General features: G+C 39.3%; 1 protein-coding gene across 1 annotated transcript in view; it reads left to right on the top strand.

Moving 5' to 3' along the window:
• Lama1 (laminin subunit alpha 1) overlaps positions 1-19,590 on the top strand; it is a 165,121-nt gene that overhangs the window by 95,965 nt on the left and 49,566 nt on the right. The window contains exons 30-39 of the mRNA XM_046467487.2: positions 3,707-3,828; positions 6,094-6,180; positions 6,462-6,655; positions 7,476-7,618; positions 9,383-9,472; positions 11,489-11,600; positions 12,497-12,659; positions 17,605-17,815; positions 18,001-18,117; positions 18,239-18,402. Coding sequence (XP_046323443.1) covers positions 3,707-3,828; positions 6,094-6,180; positions 6,462-6,655; positions 7,476-7,618; positions 9,383-9,472; positions 11,489-11,600; positions 12,497-12,659; positions 17,605-17,815; positions 18,001-18,117; positions 18,239-18,402 — 1,403 coding nt within the window. The remainder of the gene's footprint in view (positions 1-3,706; positions 3,829-6,093; positions 6,181-6,461; positions 6,656-7,475; positions 7,619-9,382; positions 9,473-11,488; positions 11,601-12,496; positions 12,660-17,604; positions 17,816-18,000; positions 18,118-18,238; positions 18,403-19,590) is intronic.

Genomic DNA, 19,590 nt, shown 5'->3' with positions numbered 1-19,590 from the left:
GTGTGTGTGTGTTGCTAAGGATTGAACCCAGGGCTTTGTGCATGCAAGGCAAGCACTCTACCAAATGTGTCAGTTTTTACATGCAGTTCTAGTAACCATCGTCAAAGTGGATGAGAACTTTATGTCATAGATTTTAAAATAAGTTAGCGCCTGCATTGAAAGTGTTTCTCTGGGTAAAGTAACGCCCTCTGCTTGCATCTTTAAAAAATGCACATTCTATTGGGGGATGTCTTAGTACACTTTTGCTTCTTGGTCACCTTCCCCTAGACCAAGATTGATCTTGGAGACATGAAGAGAACTCTGACCATTGCAAATGACAAAGTGATCCACACACAAGTTTTGTGGCCCTGAGGGCAAATTTTCTGTCTGATTTTGCATAGGCCAACCAGGACTTGCTGATAACATAAAATAATCTGGTATTTGTTCCCTACTCCTGAAATCTCATCTTTCACAGTAATTCCTATGGGAAACATCAGTGACTTGTATGAACTGTGCTAAAACTGACTTTCCCTGGTTAGAATATCCTTAAATAAAAGAAGTGAGCTGCCCACCAAGAAAGACCCACCCAAAACCCTAGAGATCTGGGGTATGGCCTGACCACAAGAAGACATAAGGAACCAAACAGGAATTAGAGCTGTGCATCCCTCCTAGCCTTCAGCCACACTAGCCTGTCTTCCTCCTCTGATCAGAAGTGTCTTTTGTATGTAGAATTTAAAGGAGGTTTCCAGGGGCTAGGGATGTGGCTCAAGCGGTAGCGCGCTCGCCTAGCATGCATGCGGCCCGAGTTCCATCCTCAGCACCACATATAAACAAAGATGTTGTGTCCACTGAAAACTAAAAAATAAATATTAAAAAAATCTCTCTCTCTCTCTCTCTCTCTCTCTCTCTCTCTCTCTCTCTTTAAAAAAATAAATAAATAAAGGAGGTTTCCAAGGCTGAGGAGGCAGCTCAGTGCTAGAGCTCTTGCTTAGCATGCATGAGGCCCTGGGTTTAACCCCAGTACTGCAAGCAAGCAAATAAGTGAATAAAGGCAATTTCCACTGGCCAAAGAAGTTCTGCATGGTTTTCCTCAATGAAAAAGACACCTGTTAGCCTTTGCTGACTCCATTATATAAGAAAGGATAAAAGAATTATTTCCATTACACAAGGATTTAATGAAGATGCAGATAACTCCAACACTGTTAAAAATTTTTGTTCGCTCTAATCAGCTCATGCTCTCGGGCAAAAGCAAAAACCTAATAGAGAAAATGGAAAGATCTCATTTAAGGATTTACAGAGAATTGATTTCAGACAAATAGAGTGAGATGTAATTAGCTGGGAAGTTTCCTTGGCCAATTATGAGGAGAGAGGTCACATACAGAAAAAAGTTGATCAGTTCTTTGATGCTTTATCTTTCCGTGATACAGCTAACAAGATTAGGTATTCCTAGGACACTCAATTATTACTTTGCTGCTGCTAGCCCAAGTCTACCAGAACACAGTTATACGATCACCTGCTGATCTGCTGATTTGTAAAATAGAAATAAATAACGCAGCCACTTTACCCAGTATGAAAAAGATCACCTTAGACCATGGCAAAAATCTCCCTGGGGTAAACAGTGGCTGATAGCTGTCCAGATCTGTGGTTTCTGCAGAGGCCACCTGCAAATCACAAGACATCTTACTTGGATCTATAAGTTGAATGGTACAGTCCACAACAATGGCTATTCCTACTGTCAGAGAATTGGATGCAGGTTCTAAGTTTAGAATATGAACATACTGTTTGGAGCCATTGAGATAAACCAGTAGTTCTGACTTAATTTTGAAAAGTGGCATTATCTTATCAAAGAACTTGCAAAACGACTTCATCAATCCCTCTCTCATGTGCCAAAGATCGCAAATCTTCAGCCCTCCAGGTTATATCCCCTCTGTTTGTGTACCTGTGGTCATACGGTGTGGCTGTGGGTCCATTCACCATCCTGAGACACGTGTGTCATCATCTTCAATATCGTGCCCAGAGCCTTTCCCCTTTCACCAGGGACCAAGGGAGAGGGTAGCATCCCTTTCTAACTTGAGGAGACATGTCTCCACAGCACAGCCTCTGAGTTTTGCCTGCCTGGTTGTGTTGATGACATACTAAGACTGTATATTCTTCCAACTGATAGAGCTCTGGTTAATTCATTCTTTTTCTTTGAGCTGGGGACCTTTCTTTTCCTCCTTACTCTTTACCTTGTCAGATTTCTTTTGTGGTTTTATGCAGTAATCCACTTCTCTTTAGTACAATCTCCTGAGCACTCGTTCTGAACCATCTGTGTGGTCATCAAGAACTCCACGGATCTGATTTTATCATCCAATATGTAAGATTTTCCCTACTACTTCATGTCAGTAGGCCTTTGGTTATCAAAAAAAAAAGTGGATGATAGAAGTGGGGCCTGGAAAGGGGAGACCAAGGACCAGGAAGATACCTGAGGAGTCCCTCTCCACCATCCACTTTGGGAAGACACATCTAAATCTTTTTACATCACTCAAAAATGGCAGGTGCATCTCTGCATCTCCCACAGCATCTCACATTTCCCACTTCAGTTCTCTTTAATAGATCCTTATTTCTCTCCTGTTCTTTGGGGCGGCTTGTCTTTGATTCTCTAGGGTCTTGAAGATCAGGCAGCCTTTGTTAGGGAAAGTTTTTACGTTGGAGTTGATGTTGACCATGAAAAATCTGAGAAACTACTTCTGCCTTCTCTTCCCACCTAATATTTATTCCATGTCAGCTTTATACTATTTTGGCAAAAGAAGTATTTAGCAATTTACTTTTTAAGGAGAAGGTCGCAAATTTTATTTCTGAAGAGAGATTCCTCTGAGGAGCCAAGAAAAAATTGATTTTCACCAGGTGAAATATTAAGGCTTTAAAATGAAAAATGGCGATTTTTTAAAAAAAGGGCTTTAAAAATAGTTTTGCAAACACTTAAAAATTTTCTTTCTTCATCCTCTCTTGGAATTAGTCCTCCAGTTGGCTCAAGGACTCCCTCTTTTTTATTCTTTCCATCTCACCTGCATCAGTCATGAGACCCTTTCTACAGGAGCTCAATAAACACTGTCAAATTGAGCAAAAGCAGATTCTAAATTGGAATAGAGTAACAAGAATCATTTGCTCTTCTAGCTTAAAAAAACATGCATTTTTTACAAAAAAAAAAAAATAGGACCATAGTCAACTGGTGACACAAAATCTAACTGGAATTTCCTTTCCTTTATAAGAATCTGTTGGTGGTGCTCTGAGACCATAAGTTCTTCTTCAGGGTCTGTTTCCTAAACTGTCTATGTGTTCACTTCTGCTCTTTTAACTCCCTGCCTGCGATCATTGAACCCCAGCTGGTGCTTGCAATCACTTTTATTTTAGGTCACTGTATATTTTAGATCCTCATTTCAAGATTCTGAAAGCTGGCTGCTTTTAGGGGTCCTGTGTCTCTTTTTACTTTGGAAAAAATGTCCTAGTAATTTCTAGGTTTTATTGGATGAATATAGTCTTATGACGAATGAAAGCCACAGAGCTGGAAAAATTTCCAGGATTTAAAACAGAGGAAGAAAAATGCTCTCTCATCCTTAGAAATTCAAGAACCACCACAACCAAAGCCTAACTGATATGAAACAGATAACACTTGGCTGTCCCCTATCAGGATGGTTTTTAACCATCTTCCATTGTTTCATTCTCCTTCTGAAACATGGGACTCCAGAACTGCCATGATAACACCATTGGTGACCACTGTGACGTGTGCGCTCCTGGCTACTATGGAAAGGTGACTGGCTCCGCTGGGGACTGTTCTCCGTGCACCTGTCCTCACCCCTACCCTTCCAGGTGAGCTCTGCTGTGCTTGCGGTACACCTGCTCAGCCACAGTCAGGTTTGCTTCCATTCTTGGCCTCACTTCTCGGTCTCTGAGTGGTCTACAAACATGTCTCCATGTTTGTAGATATCTCCGTGTTTGGAGATAAACATTTTTTTTGAAGTGTTCATTCTCATAAGTATTTGCAGAGAATCTTTTCAAAAGCAAAGCATCTGTGTTGATCTTGGGTGTTAGACTGGAACAACTTGAAGAAAGGACTTTTAAGTTTGGGGATTTTTTTTTTAAAGACTAATTTTGGCCCCCAGCTGTATATCTATTCTGCATCGAGATGAGTTGTTATTAATTTTATGAATAGTGGCCCATTCCAGAAGAATCCAATTCCTATTTAATTTAAGCTTGGAAAAGGATAATTTATATATGCTGGTGCCTGTCAAAGTGCTGAAATATTATCTAGTGATAAAATGGGGACTAGAGTCTGCCTTGTACTCATGATGAATTACTTGACTGCAGAAAAGAACCAGAGATTTGAAGTGGGAATGGGTGTGCCGATGGCTCTTCTTTGTGTTTAAATGAAAATTATAATTCATTAATAATATTTTATTATCACTTATGACTATTTGGCAAGGCATTGAATACAGAAAGATCAAATGCCAGCTTTTGGTATACTAAAATGAAGTTTTCCTTTTAATGTTTGTTTGAATCTTCTTTTATTATCTCCAAGTAATTGATGTTTGCTGTGAGTTCCAATGATGGGTACTACATACACTTCCCTTGTAAGTTACCAAGCATCCTAAAATTTGTTGTTGCTATAACTTGGGGTTTTTTTAATTAAATCTGTACATAAATTTTGGTTCATCAACTCCATTTTTGCAGTCTGTGCTATAGAAATACTTGAATAGATGTAGAAAGATGGTTGTATTTTAGCATTGCTCATGAGAAATTGGGGGCAAACTGAAATACCTACAAGATTGATTATATACACTGTGATATATTCCTAGAGTGGAATATCATACAAACACAGAGAAAAAAATGAAGTTTATTTGTCAGTAAAGAATTGGCACAGTGGGGGATGGGGCTGTAGCTAATTGGTGGGTTTGATTCTCAGCACCACATAAAAATAAATAAATAAAGATGTTGTGTTCATCTACAACGGAGGAGGAGGAGGAGGAGGAGAAGGAGGAGATGGAGGAGATGGAGGAGGAGGAGGAGGAGATGGAGGAGGAGGAGGAGGAGATGGAGGAGGAGGAGGAAGAGGAGGAGAAAAAGAAGAAAAATTGGCACAATGGCTAATGGAAATACGTAATTGACTATTTAGTGTAATGTGATTTGGGAAAAAGAAAATACACAACTATGTGTATATCCATAGCTACATTGGCTCTCTGTACCCATAGAAATATTTGGAAGGATATTTCACCTTTCAGATCAGAGAGGCCTTGGGCTGATCACTCATGCTGGACACTTCATTGTATTAGCCAGCAAGGAACCAAAACTGATTTGAGTGGGTTTGGTTTTGCTTTCTTTCAATAGTTTGCAGGTACCTAGCTTAACCTCTAGAGGTGCCTGGGTAATTTACAATATGGAGGCAGAGAGGTTTACAAAGAAAAAAAAAATGAGCCCAAAGCTGAAGACCCTGAAGGAGATCGGCATCTGAGCAGCTTATGAAACTTGGAGGGGCTCTGTCATTTGGCTTCTACTCATCTACCATCTGCCCTGCTCCCTGCCTGCAGGTCCAGTCATTTTCAAATGCCATCCCATCTAAGGGCTTCTCTTCCCTCTGGCTTCTTCTCTGCCATTCACTGCAGCCAATGAAGTTCTCTTCTGTGTCTGTTCAGCCTTCTTCTCCCTGCTGTCTTTCATGCTTCACAGTCATTTCAACTCTTAATCACTTTATCACATGGTGAGCAGGTAACTCTCATGTAAATCTCAGAACAGGATCCGTTTTTATCTGGGATGCTTTCCCGGGTGACTAATTAGTTATAATTCCTAAGATTGGTCTTCTGCCCAGCCCTCACAGGACTGTCACTGAAAAGGGCTGCTTGAATGTCTTTTGGATGCAAGATCTGAGCACACTTATATTAATTACATTTTTTATTTTTCTTGGTTTTCCCCAACAGAGTTAAGCTCTAAAATGCTTGTCTAATCATCTAATGTGCTCACTTAACTTTTCAAACACTATGACATGTCCCAATAGTCATGAATAAGTTCCTTATGAAAGATTTGAAGCTACATATCTGAAAAATTCAAGGAAAAATAAAAAACAAACCTATTCTCTTCCAGCTTTAGTCCCACTTGTGTCTTGGAAGGTGATGGAGATTTCCGTTGCGATGCCTGTACTCTGGGCTATGAAGGACAATATTGTGAAAGGTATGCCCTTGAATTATCACATGGAGATCACTAGGGACACCTAACATACATATAATGCACTGGACATATTTGCTATCATGATTTGGGAGTCATTCTCAATTTGCAAGTGCGAAATTGATATGAGACCTCATGACTGTTCCAGGTCAGGGTCTCCTGAGATGAATATGTGCTTTGCATTTCATTTGGCACGAATGATTACTGTCCTTGGGCAGGGGCTGCTTTTTGTATTTACTGACGAGTGTTGACTGCACTGTCTGTGCCTGATATCTTCCTTTCTATAGGTGCTCCTCAGGCTACCATGGGGATCCTCAGATACCAGGTGGCAGTTGCCAGAAGTGTGACTGCAGTCCACAGGGGTCTGTTCACAGTGACTGTGACCGCATCTCTGGGCAGTGTACCTGCAGGCCAGGGGCCACAGGGATCCGATGCCAGGAATGCCAACCAAGACATATTCTGGTGGAAAGCAATTGTGTTTGTAGGTATTTCTTGTCTAAATGTTTAAAGCTACATTTTCCTCTCCAATGTTAGCTTTTGTAGGAAAGAAATGGTTATAGTGACCTAGAGTGTCAACAGGAGACTGAAAGTCTCATTTTATTTTATATTCTATATTATTATTTTAATTGAGCATAGATGGCTGTTGCATCTAATGAAGTGAATTTATAAGCCAAGGCAGGAGTTCTAGGATACCATCATTGATACCCAAGGCAGCACAGGAATTTTAGCTCAATAGTTCAGCTGTGTTAATAGTTTGTTCTTGTAGTGGAACCAAGGATCAGTCATCCCAGGACAGGCAACACCACCATGGGGCTGTCATTGGTGTTACCCAAATCTCACTGTAGCATTACCTATTTCCTCCATTGTCCTTCATTTGCATTTGCCAAGGGAGAGTCTGCAAACTCTCTGAGTAAGTCATAGACCAGGCTTTGGAAGGAGTCCTGGGATTGTTGCAGTTGGCCTGAGTTATAGACAAGCAATAGTACTTTAAAGGTTGAGGAAGTATAATGACCATACCAGAAGGCACTCCTGTATTCAGCCGTTCCTTTCAGTGTAACCCCAGAGATGTCCCTTCTCTGATCTGAGTCTCAGTGCAACCATATGAGAACAGGGGATTGGCAATTGTATGGTACTGCCCACCTACCCACAGCAGGAGTGATAATGAGATCAGATGCCATACCTGAGAACTTGGCATGTCCTTTGCTCGTATTGTTGACAAAATGGCTCACACAACCCATGGACACAGGGCAGGCCACTTTGTGTTAACTTTAAACCTCTCTCCCTTTTCCCTTCTCTCCTAGCTTGTGATGATGAGTGTGCAGGTGTGTTGCTGAATGACTTGGATGATGTTAGCAATGCCATTCTTTCTATGAACCTCACTGGCATCTTTCCTGTCCCACATGGAATTTTGTCAAACCTGGAAAATACAACTAAATATCTCCAGGTAGGTACTAAGAATATAGAGACAGACACGTGTCATGGAGAGATAGTCAGTGGGGGTAGTAGGAGTGTTCTGTCTGTCCCCCAGTGTAGGAGCCTCACTTCCATCATCCCCCACTGGGAGCTTTCCAGCATTGCCTTGAAGGTGACCAGTGACAGGGACTCGTCATCTCACACCTGTTTCCTTGGGGATGGCTCTATGGTTTGAGACTTGCTCCTTAGGACCTCTATACAGTCTGCCCCCATGGTCCTTGTTTTGCCCTTTGGAATAAAACGAAAATCCCTTGCTCCTCTTTTGACAGACTTTGGATATTTGAAAACAATCATCCTAACACAAATACAGGAAAGAAATCTGGACAGTATCTTCCTTAAAGTTGGTTTAGGCTGAAGAAGGATGATATTCTATTAAGTATGTCATTCTTAATTGAAGTTCCAAGGCACAAAAATCCTCCCCTAGAAAACTGTTAAAATTTCTGGGGATCAATCACACTTTAATGTTTTGTCAACAAGGTCTAGTTAAAGGATGGGAAGTTAAGAGATTGATTTAGTAAATGACACCCTCCTCTGGCACTTTAAATTTTCATGGGAAGAAAATGTGATTGATACCTTTACATTAGAATTGTGCTTGATACCTATACATTAGAATTTGAGATCTTTACTGTGTGATGCAGTAATAAAAAGGATAGTCATTTCTAAATGACTTTTGTGAAATAAAAGCTTTTCTCAGACTTACTATTTCCTTAGACACGTGTCGGTGTGTTTCTGTACATGTAGGGATGTAGGGGTGGGTCTGTGATCCACTCTCCTCTAATGGTCCTTTCTCTAATGAAAGCAAGGAAAATTTAGGAAACTCAAAGGAATGTTTTAAAATTATTTTCTCTCAAATAGCAAACAATGTCTTGGGAAGATGAGAAATTATCCATCTGAAAAAATCTAAAATAATAAAAAATATTTAAATTTTCTTTCTAACTACCCTATATACAATCAACAAATTCTGTTTTCTGCCAGTGTGGGCCCCAGGGGTATAACTGCACTTTAAATTTATCAAGTGACATGAATACTTGACTTAAATTTTAACTAATTTTGAATTTTTTGTTCCAATTTAAAATACTTGTCCATCCCTTGAAATAACTTTTTATGTTTATGCAAAGTATCCAACAAAGGTTAAGAGTGTGAACTCTTGTTATTTTATATTATTTGCCAGCACAGGGATCTTGGGAAAGTTACTTAACCTCCCTGAAACAGTAATATGTCAGCTTCAAAGGAATGTTTTTAGGTTTAAATAAATTCAAACAAGTAAAGAAATTAGTGTTGGCATAAATTAAGCACTTAATAATTATAAATGATTTTGTTTATGGAATACATTTTTTAACTTGTTGGCAATTGTAGTTGAAATTTATGACTTTTTTTTTTTTTTTTTTGGTGCTCAATCCCTAGCAACACCAAAAAAAAAAAAAATATGACTTTGATACTGAAATAAAGGCAGACTTTTATCTAAGAAACTCAGCAATCTCTGATTCTGCCTAACACACCAGACTGTGAATTTATGTCTATGTGGGAAATACAAAGCAATGGGTGGCAGTATAGAATCATGTAGCTATAATTGAAACTTAAGTGAATGTAGGCTGCTTTATTTTTAAATGACAACTTAAGGAAAGTAGAACTTCTTTCTGTGAACAAAAAAAAAGGGGGGGGATTAATAAGTGATTCTTTGTTAAGAATCAGAACTTTGTACTTTGAAGCATGGTGATGTTTCCTTTGTTCCCAGGAGTCTTTATTAAAAGCAAATGCCCAAAAGAATTGGGCAGGGATTCAACTGGAAGGTGTTGCAGAACAGACGGAGGACCTGCAAAAGCAGGTAGGTTCTTGGCACAAAAACCAGCTCCCCACCCAGCCCTCCTCCCAGCCCTTGTGAGCCATTGCCTTGTGGCTCTCTGGAAGGTTCTGATAAGGTCAGACCAGCCCCCTCTTTCAGGAGCTGCTCCAAGTGCTTTATCATCAGATTTTTTCTAACCCGACAGTTTCTGTGGTTTAGTGGGAAAAGGCTCCTGACTTACTTTTTGTCATCTCTGCAGAGGGAAGAATCAGGTGGTGGCTTTGCTATCTGACTTCCATTGTCTTTTCCAAACTAAGGGGTATGGGTAGGATTAAAAGTATTCTTCAGGTTTCCTCCCTCTAAATTAATTTTATAACTGAGCACATGATGAGTGCAAGGTCCTCCACTGAAGACCAGTAAAGCTTCCTGTGATTTATTGGGTGGAGATGGGACGTAGCATAGACTCCAGTATGTGGTGTCCCCCAACATACAGGCTTCAGGCAGGGGGCAGTTCTGATTTGGGAACTTGAAGTATCATGTCAGCTTGTCTTCTTCTCAGCAGGGAATTATTTATTCTGTTTAGTTCATGCCAGAGAAATGGTTTTTAGGGATCCTTAAAATGAATCTCCTCATGTGTAGATGGCTCAGGAGGCCTATTGTCAAATTTACAATTTGTCACTTGTAAATTTCTCAACATACACACCTAGAAGCCTCTACACTAAACGAAAGTATTAGTTTGTTTTCTGTTGATTTAGAATTCAGGATAATTTGAAAAGAGTTTAAGGGTTTAGTAGGCTTTCAGTACTTCAGCAAACAAACATTTGGTAGAAAGTGATGAGCTGATCTTGATAAATTCTGTCCATTAAAGAAGATTCTCTTTGGTCATGACTAGAAAACACTTTAAAGCCCCGTCTGAGTTATGTTGTATTCTTGGAAATTACAAACAGCCTTTCATTTTACAAATTATGAAATTCTTCATTAAAATAATAGTTAAGGGCGCTAAATCTCAGTCTCTGGGCTAGTAAGTGTTATTATAGTGTTATTATTACCCCAGTGTTATAGATGAGGCTTGGAGATGTGTAGCTCCACCGCCTGGAAGAATTGGGAATAACACCCAGTTTGCCTGACTCCTTGTTCTTAACTCTTAGAGACTCAATTTTCTCAGGTTATACAACTTAGTAAGGTTTGATTTTCTATATAGTCGTTGCTGATATATAGTCGTTTCTGATAGTTGTTGCTGCATAATATTTGGGTCAATGATGGACAGATATGACAGAATTCTCATAAGATTCATAATGGAACTAAAAAATGTCTATTGCTTAAGTCTTACTGTGGCTGTCCAATCATTGTAGCAAATGTGGTGCTGCTGGGTTAAACAACCTACTGTGCAGCCCCCAGTCATTTATAAGTATTGGACTGTGTACAGTGCATAATACTTAACAATGATATAATAAGTAGCTGTGAAACTCTTTCATCAATTGGCAGTAGTATACTTTTTCCTCTTAATACATTGTGTACTTTTATGCCAATAGCCTCATACATTTCATGTTTACTGAGTCTCTTGATAGTGTCATTTTCCTTTGTGCTTGATTTAATCTGGTATAGTTTCTGTCCATCATGACCCTGGCAGCAATAGCTATACAGTGTGTATGCGTAGAGGCTACACCATGTAGGTATGTATAAACACACTATGGCATTGGCACAGTGATGAAATATCTCCTAATGATGTATATCTCAGACAACGTATCCTCATCGTTCAGTGACCTGTGACTGCACTTGCATTCTAAAGTGAACAGACACAGGGAGTATCTGTGGTTTGATAGTTTTGCTGCTTGTAAAAATATACCATCTTTTCTCTCATTGAGTATTAAATTATCACATTAACCACTTAGTTTCCATCAGGCATTAACCTTGATTTACAGATAGTGTATATCTTCACTCTGTTTCCTGGAAAATGGATGGATGGATGGATAGATAGATTGGTAGAGTTTTTTTCTTAAAAGAGACAATAAGTAGGATTTAAGGTCACACTAACCCAGGACCTTATTTTTCTGTCAGCTCACTAGAGTGTTAACAAACAGCCAGCAGGTGAACAGGGAAACTGAGACTATCCTTGACAAAAGTCAAGACCTGGCCACATTCATCAAGAGGCTGCATCAGAGCATCAGAGGTATGATGGGCAGGTCTTGTGTGGGGCTCTGAGCTTATTTGGTGGGAAAAGTCACAGTCACTTTATTAGATGTGTGAGTAGATAGATGCATGTGTCTTGTGCTAAGCTCCTACAGCCATAGGACTGGAATCTTCCATCATTTGAGAATCCTGAATGTCCAGGCCATAGTCTTCCACTGAGAGATTTCTTTTTTAAACAGTGCACGTTTCCTTTTTTATTTTCCATATTATTTTGTGCCTAACACTTGGATCCTAATTCTCAAGCCCCATTATGGTAAAGTTGATATCCATTCTCCCAGAGTGGAAGAAGAAAGAATTTGGAGTTTCAGTTTGCTGCCAAAGTACATCCAGCCTAATAGAGTAATTCACACACTCCACAGTGGGTTCTCCTTGGACTCTTGGTTATTTTCAGTTTTCTGGCTACCAGAAACACATTTTTTGCTTTCATTTTTGAATATAGTATAAGGACTTAAAAAGTACAAAATCCAATGCAAAAAAAAAAAAACTCTATAGAGCAAAAAGTAAGAAAATTATTAGAATAAAAAATGCTTAATAAAAAGAGAAGAATCAAATGTTGGTGGCTTCTGTGCCCATGCCACCTACAAGGAAATGCCAAGGGGAGCAGGATGACTAGTCCCTGCCCTCATGGAGTTTGTGGGTACAGAGGAAAACTGACATGAAATAGAACAGTAATCCCAGCTTCAGGAGTGCTGTGTTAGGGGATGTGCAGAGTATGCTGGGATAGACGGGATGCCATAGCCTGGCCTGAGTGGAGTGGAGGTCCTGCCCAGCCTAGGTGGACAGAAGAGTCCTCACCAAAGAAGATTCTAAGTCCTTCCATTTAGTACTGTCTGCTTTGATGAGACTTATGAAATGATTGATGAATTTTCTCCGTAGAAATCCTTGAAAAGGCAACAACTTTAAATCAGACCTTGGATGAAGATTTCCAGCTACCCGATTCTACTCTTCACAATATCCAACAGAACATTTCATCTTTGCTGGAAATTATACAGAAAAGGAATTTCACACACTTGCACCAAAATGCCACCCTTGAACTCAAGTAAGTTCCTAAATATCATTCTCAACACCACCAAGTAGAGATGGGAAGGTGGACATGGGGAGAGGAGGAAGAATAATTGCAAAAAAAAAAAAAAAAGTGCTCGCTGGGGATGGAATATTGTGGAAGAAGAGAAGACCCCCACCCGCACCATTATTAGGTATATGAGGAGATGGGTACTGACCCCTCCAGAGTAGAGGTTGTAAGCAGTACAGTCATTACAATCTGTCTTTATGCTATGGTGAAGTAGTTCTGGTTTTTTCTATCACTCTTGAATTACATTTTATGTATCAAAAGAGCCTCATGGTACTGTGCTTATTATAGATCACATGCAAGGGTGTCTCTCACAGATGTAGAGTCCATAGGTAAGCAGGCCATAAACACATGGATGTTACTCTGAGAATAACTGAGCTGGGTTCTACAAGCACTCATTGAAAACTACCATGAGAAATGACAGAGATCATGAAGAATTATTGTGCCTGCTCAGGGAGCTCAAAACTTCCTTTTAGGTTCATTTCTTTATATTTTCATTCAGTTATTACTTGATGTATTAACACAAGTTGTCCTTCTGCCAGGCTCTGATGAATGCCTTAAGGATGATATTAAATATGCTTATTCTTTCTAGTTGATGTATTCAAACTATTTATGATTTATTGCTGTTTTGAATCCTCTTATACAAGATTATTATATATTTTCCAATATGTCTGTTTTTAAGTATCAAAGATATATATATTGATATTATTATATATTTTCCAATATGTCTTTTTTAAAATATCAAATATTTATATATTGATAGTATATATAGTTATAATTTTTCCCTATTTCAGCTTTTTTTTCTTGTCAGAGTAGATATTAAGAATTAGAATCATTTAGTCAAAGAATTCACATGTTGAGGATTCCTGATGTGCATTTCCAAATTAGTTTCAGAATTCATGTTTGAAAACAAGACACACATCTTTAGCAACCTGCTAGAGGGTTAGATCTACATCTTTCCTTTGTCATTGACATAATTTTGGCATTATTGTTGCTTTGTTGGTTGAAACATAAAATGGGGGGGGCTTACAGTTGGATGCAGTTTGGAGAGCAGACTAGGAACCTAATTACTATGACATTACTTAGGACTTGGAGGGGTCCCTGAGAGAACCATAAAGTAGATGCCATGGGGGAGATCAGAAGATGGTGGGGTCCCGGGAGATGGGGAAGGAGACACTGAGACCTCCTCTGTGCTGTACAGAGTGTGCTCCTTCTCTCGTTGCATCAGTAGGTAGCCCTCTTGGCCTTTCTAGGCAGAGGAGTCCCTATCTTTTAAGAAGCTTGTTAAGGACGGAGATTTCCAGGCCCTCCCTGGAATCCCCTGGCATCATCGAAGGGGACCATCCCCTCCCATCATCATCCTCACATGGTCAGTTCATCCATGCACTTAGCAGGGGATTGAGTCTCGGGTGGCAGGCATGGTGCCAGGAGTGGGGGACAAAGGACAAAAATGAAGACAGCGTGGAGCTCCTTCTCTAATGAGGAAAACTTCATTTTCTGAAGATGCAGTTGAGAGGAAGGTGAAATGCCGAGTCAGCCCTGCCCTGTTTCCCTAGGTGTCCCCTACCCTCCCTCTCCGGCTAGGCTCCTTTGGACCCCTTTCTCTGTCACTGTAGTTCTTCTGTTTCTTTTTCTCTTTTCTTTTCTCTTCAGTATTGGGGATTGAATAGTGTCTCACCGCACGCTAGACCAGTACTCACCATTGAGCTCTATCCCCAACCCCCCCACCCCCGCTTTTTTAATATTTATTTTTTAGTTGTAGTTGGACACGATACCTTTATTTTATTTACATATTTTTATGTGGTGCTGAGGATCGAACCAAGGGCCTCGCACGTGCTAGGCAAGCGCTCTACCACTGAGCCACAATCCCAAAGCCCTCCCCAACTCTTTTTTAAAATTTTATTTTAAGTCAGGGTCTCACTAAGTTGCTCAGGCTGGCCTCAAACTTGCAATTCTCCTGCCTCAGCCTCCTGAGTAGATGGGATTATGGGCATGTGCCCCTGTGTCTGGCTTCTGTTTGAAATGAAGTTACTACTATTCAGATTGTTGATTTCTCTTTTTAATATATAAGTGAAACTATGACAATGAAACCTTTTTGTGTGTTCTTGCATATTTAAGGCACTGGTTTCCATCTCTAGTACTGCAAAAAAGGAATGGAGGGAGAGGGAGGAAATCTTTTATTTTAAAAAAAATTATATGAGTTCAAAATGGGTTCTCCAGCTTCCACTCCACAATTTTACATGTATCATTCCTATATTTATCTCATTTAAAATTACATGAATTATTTTAAGAGTAATCATTGGCTCTTTAATTATAATTCTTATAAAATTAGTGATATGTTTGCATAGAGCAATCCCATAGGTAAGCAGATTTAGCACACAAACCATTGTTTTTGATGTTTGTGTCAGACCATCAAGCTAATTAGAGTTTCACCAGGACTCACAGAATTCAGCATACAATTGAATTTGTCGCCAAGACTTATTGAGGATTCCCAACTTAAACGGGAAAAAGGATGCAATGGAGTGTGGAGGAATCCATGAAGGCTTCTTTCCAGAAGGGCTCCCTGAGCACACTTTTTCCCTAGCAGTGAAAATGCAGGATGGGTGTGGTGTTTCTGCCCAAGGAAGCCCATTAGAGATGTTGCATCCATGGTTCTTACCAGGACTTATTTTAGTCAGTTTTTTACTGCTATGACTAAAAGTCCTGACAAGAATAATTTTAGAGGGGGAAAAGTTTATCTGGAGTCTCAGTCCATAGACAGCAGACCCCAATCCCCAGGGCTTGAGGTGAGGCAGAACATCATGGAGGAAGGGTATGACAAAGGAAAGCAACTCACATGATGATCTGACAGCAAAGAGAGAGAGACTCGCCAGATACACAATATATATTCCAAAGGCACACTCCCAATGACCCACTTCCTCCAGCCACACCCTACCATCCTGCAGTTACCACTCAGTTAATCCTTTCAGGGGAATAATTCACTGATTAGGTTAAGGCTCTCATAGCCCAATCATTTCACCTCTAACCCTTCTTGCATTGTCTCACACATGAGATTTTGGAGGACACCTCACATCCAAACCATAATAGGACTGGTCATACCTAGCATGTACCAAAACACCAGATTCCAGGAACGAAAGCAGTATCAGCATAAATTACCTCGCTTGCACAGTTGAGCTGGTAAGCCACTGTTACCAATTAAGGACCAGTGGCAATACTTCTAGGATTGCCAGGCCAGTGACTCCAGCCTGTCACATGAACTCATGTCCACACACTGAAGATTATTGTTTGTAGCTCTGTTTCCCAACTATTTTCTACTCCAGTATCCCCAGAGCTATTGAAAGACATATCATTAAAGAAAAGTGTTCTATTGCCAGATACCTTTGGGAGACACGGTGTCTGCTACAGAGAGACAAGTTCTTTACTGCAAGTCTTCTCAAATCTTTTAGTGCATTAACATTTCCAAGGAGGGGCTGGGGAAATGTCATGTGGTTTCTTTCACTATAAGACTTTTCTCATGAAACCTGCTTAATGGTTCATGGGACAGTTGGATTATAAAGAAATAGTCTGGGACACACTGGCTTGCTGTACTAATCCAATGAATTTTACAGTATGAAGAGTGTGGAGTTTTTTGCTGTTCTTCCTGGGTTCAAGTCATTGGAAACTGAATCATTTCACCATGGTCAAGTCATTTCATAGATGGAAGTTGGACCCCTATTTTACATTTTCCTAAAGATACCTTATTTACGGGGCTGGGGATGTGGCTCAAGCGGTAGCGCGCTCGCCTGGTGTGCCTGCGGCCCGGGTTCGATCCTCAGCACCACATACAAACAAAGATGTTGTGTCCGCCAAAAAATAAATAAATTAAAAAAAAAAAAAAAAAAAAAGATACCTTATTTAATAACAAGAGTGATCAATCATGATCAAGTGTTTGATATATTGGAATTGTGCTTTCCATGAACTCTGCTTTAGTTTTGTTGTCTCATTCATAATGCAACATCTTTATTATAATTAAAAATCATAAGTATGTTCAAAGAACTTCTAATGTTATTTCAGTGTCAGAGTTCAAAAATATTTTCTTGTGTATATCCTTGAATAGCATTTTCTCTCATGTCTTAACCCAGTGATCTGATACCTATGAAAGCTCAGGGTAGTTTACAAGGTATTTTCCATGGAATTTTTCAAAGTTCACCTGAAAAATTGAGTTAGAGAAATAATGGGATGTATTTGGCCACTGCAAGGTGCGTAGTATGGAATTTTCATATTCTATGCAGCTGTAAATTCAAAATTGACTTAAATAAGCAAGTGGATAACACATTTATAAGGAAATAGGAAAGATATATTGACTTTCTGAAGGTTGCATTTATTAATGATGCAAAATATCTTTTAAGAAAAGTGACTTGAAGGTTTTTTAAAAGTCTGTTTTTTAACCAACTTCAGAAAATCCTTTGTATCATATAAATAAATTGGTAAATTCATAGTGAACCACTGAATAGCCCTGTTCTTGAAATTTCTTGCCATATTATAATGAAACATCACAGTTCCCATTATTGACACAGAAAGTAGCTCTAATATTCTGAATCTAGTTTCACTAAGATGATTTCTTTTAATTACATGTCTAAAACATGTTGGGAAGTTTATGGAAAATAGTGTGTTAAAAGTAAAGTATAAATCTGTCAGACCAAAAGCTGTCTTAGAAAAACTGTTCTGGGATGGGGATGAATCTCAATTGCAAAACACTTGCCTAGCATGCTCAAGGTCCAAACAATAGAAAAATAAAAAAAGAATAACTTTGATGTATCACTCATGATATCAAGAAGAAACTAGGTGTGAACACGTAAAAATTCTTTCCAGTGCATTCCCGAGCTAAGAGCTTTTTTGTTCATTTACTTACTATGTGAAACATTTAATTCGTCAGGGCTGCTGAAGATTTATTGTCACAAGTTCAGAAGCATTACCAAAAGCCACAGGAAGAATTGGAGGTATTAAAAAAAACAGCCAAAGGCTTCCTTTCAAAGCACCACAGTGAACTGAGGGCAGCAGAGGAGCTCCTGAGAGATGCGGAGACCAAGACCCAGGAGACCAACCGCCTACTGCTCATTGTCAAGGCCAATCTGAGAGAATTCAGAGTGAGTCTCACTAGCCTCACTAGTCTCATTTAGAACTGGTAACCAAATACTTAGAGGTCAACAGTATCATTTTTAGCTGCTAACAAAATGAGCCTCGAGTACTTTCAGTAGGTGGCGTTAGGCACCAAAGCTCAGAAACTGCCTTACTTTTATGAAACAACCTTAAAAGGTGATTTTTGCTGCAGGATAAAAAGCTTCGTGTTCAAGAAGAACCGAATTTGACCTCAAAGCTAATTGCCAAAGGAAGAGGATTAATAGATGCGGCTAGTGCACATGGAGATACTACACAAAATGCTCTAGCAGTAAGTTAAAACTCAACCACAATAAAGCTTTCAAAGAATTCTCATACTACTCATCTCTATGTGTACTCAGACATTGTGAAATAGATGTACATATATTTACAAAACTAATTTCTCCATGTAGCAGTTGGAGCATCACCGGGATGAGCTACTTCTGTGGACTGCCAAACTCAGGCAACATGTAGATGACCTGGTCATGCAGATGTCCAAAAGGAAAGCAATTGATCTCGTCCACAGAGCGGAGGACCATGCCATTGAGCTCCAGAGACTAGCAGGTGTTTTGGACCGGTAAGGTCACACACTTTGGGGAATTTCAGAAGTAGTGGCCCATTGCTTAGAATAAGGACAGCTATTTCAATCGCAGGGGTGAATCACTCTTGTTTCTTTGTGTAAAAATAAGGACTCCTATTTTATTTATGCCATAAGTCAGATTTCCTCTTACGTCTGCTATTGTAGTTTACCACCAGCATGATGGGAAAATGCAAACAGAGCTGGAAATAGAAGTGAAACAAATAGTATACTATAATATCAAGTTACTGAGGTTTTTGCAAGCACCTACTAAGTATTCAGATCTTTGTTAGGATACATGCAGGTTGCATAAAAATATTAATTTCTATACAGATCTTGCCTTTTGGGAACTGACTTGAATGGAAGGTATGCTCACACTGCACCTATAAAAGTGTCAGTGGTCTCTTTTCCAAGGCTTGATAGATCCATTTCCAATTATTTCCTACTGCCTGAAGGGCTGCCATTGTAACACAAAACTTATTTTAACTTAACGTTTCGGGATGTTCATTAAATATGTGCTCATTTAGTTTAAAATGCCATTAAACCAGAAACACAAGTGTCAGCCAATGGTTCCCAAACTCATCTGCACATCAGTCTAACTGGGAACTTCATAAAACATCGAAGCCTTTGTCCCTTGTCTTGCCTCCCACAAGAGTGTCACTTAAGTTCTTTGGGATGTGAACTGATCTTTGTAATTTGTTTTAAAGATGCTTAGTTGATTCTAACATGCAGCAAATGTAGAAGCCAATGTTTTAGGTCTTACAGGTCATTCACACAATCCTGGGTATTAATTGGTACATTTTTTTTTTCTTTAAAATGATAGGTGGGAACCTGTATGTGTTTGTGTGGAAGTGTATTCTATGGAAGGGGAAAAGTAAATATCTCCACATTTAGGAACTGCTACCATGAGAGATTAGCTCACAACAAAAGCAATTAAAAACAATATAAGATAGACTAATGTGTAAATCGTGAGCTCAATGGATGGATAGCAGCTTCAAGCACATGCCATAGGAACCAATCATAGAAAATGGAATTAGATACTGTGCTTCACACTTTTTATCATCTCCCAGAAGTGAAAAAAAAGATATTGTGACTCTTAAGAATCACTAGAACAAAATCTTTATTACTTTATTACTTAGTATAAGAATAGTAGAAGCAATTTTGTATGATACACAGAGTTACATAATG

Source organism: Marmota monax, unplaced genomic scaffold (assembly GCF_021218885.2).
Source record: "Marmota monax isolate L192 unplaced genomic scaffold, Marmota_monax_Labrador192_F-V1.1 WCK01_AAM20220418_F8-fsc00103, whole genome shotgun sequence".
NCBI lineage: Eukaryota > Metazoa > Chordata > Mammalia > Rodentia > Sciuridae > Marmota > Marmota monax.
Note: the sequence above shows the minus strand (reverse complement) of the source record. Positions and strands in the feature narration are given on the sequence as shown.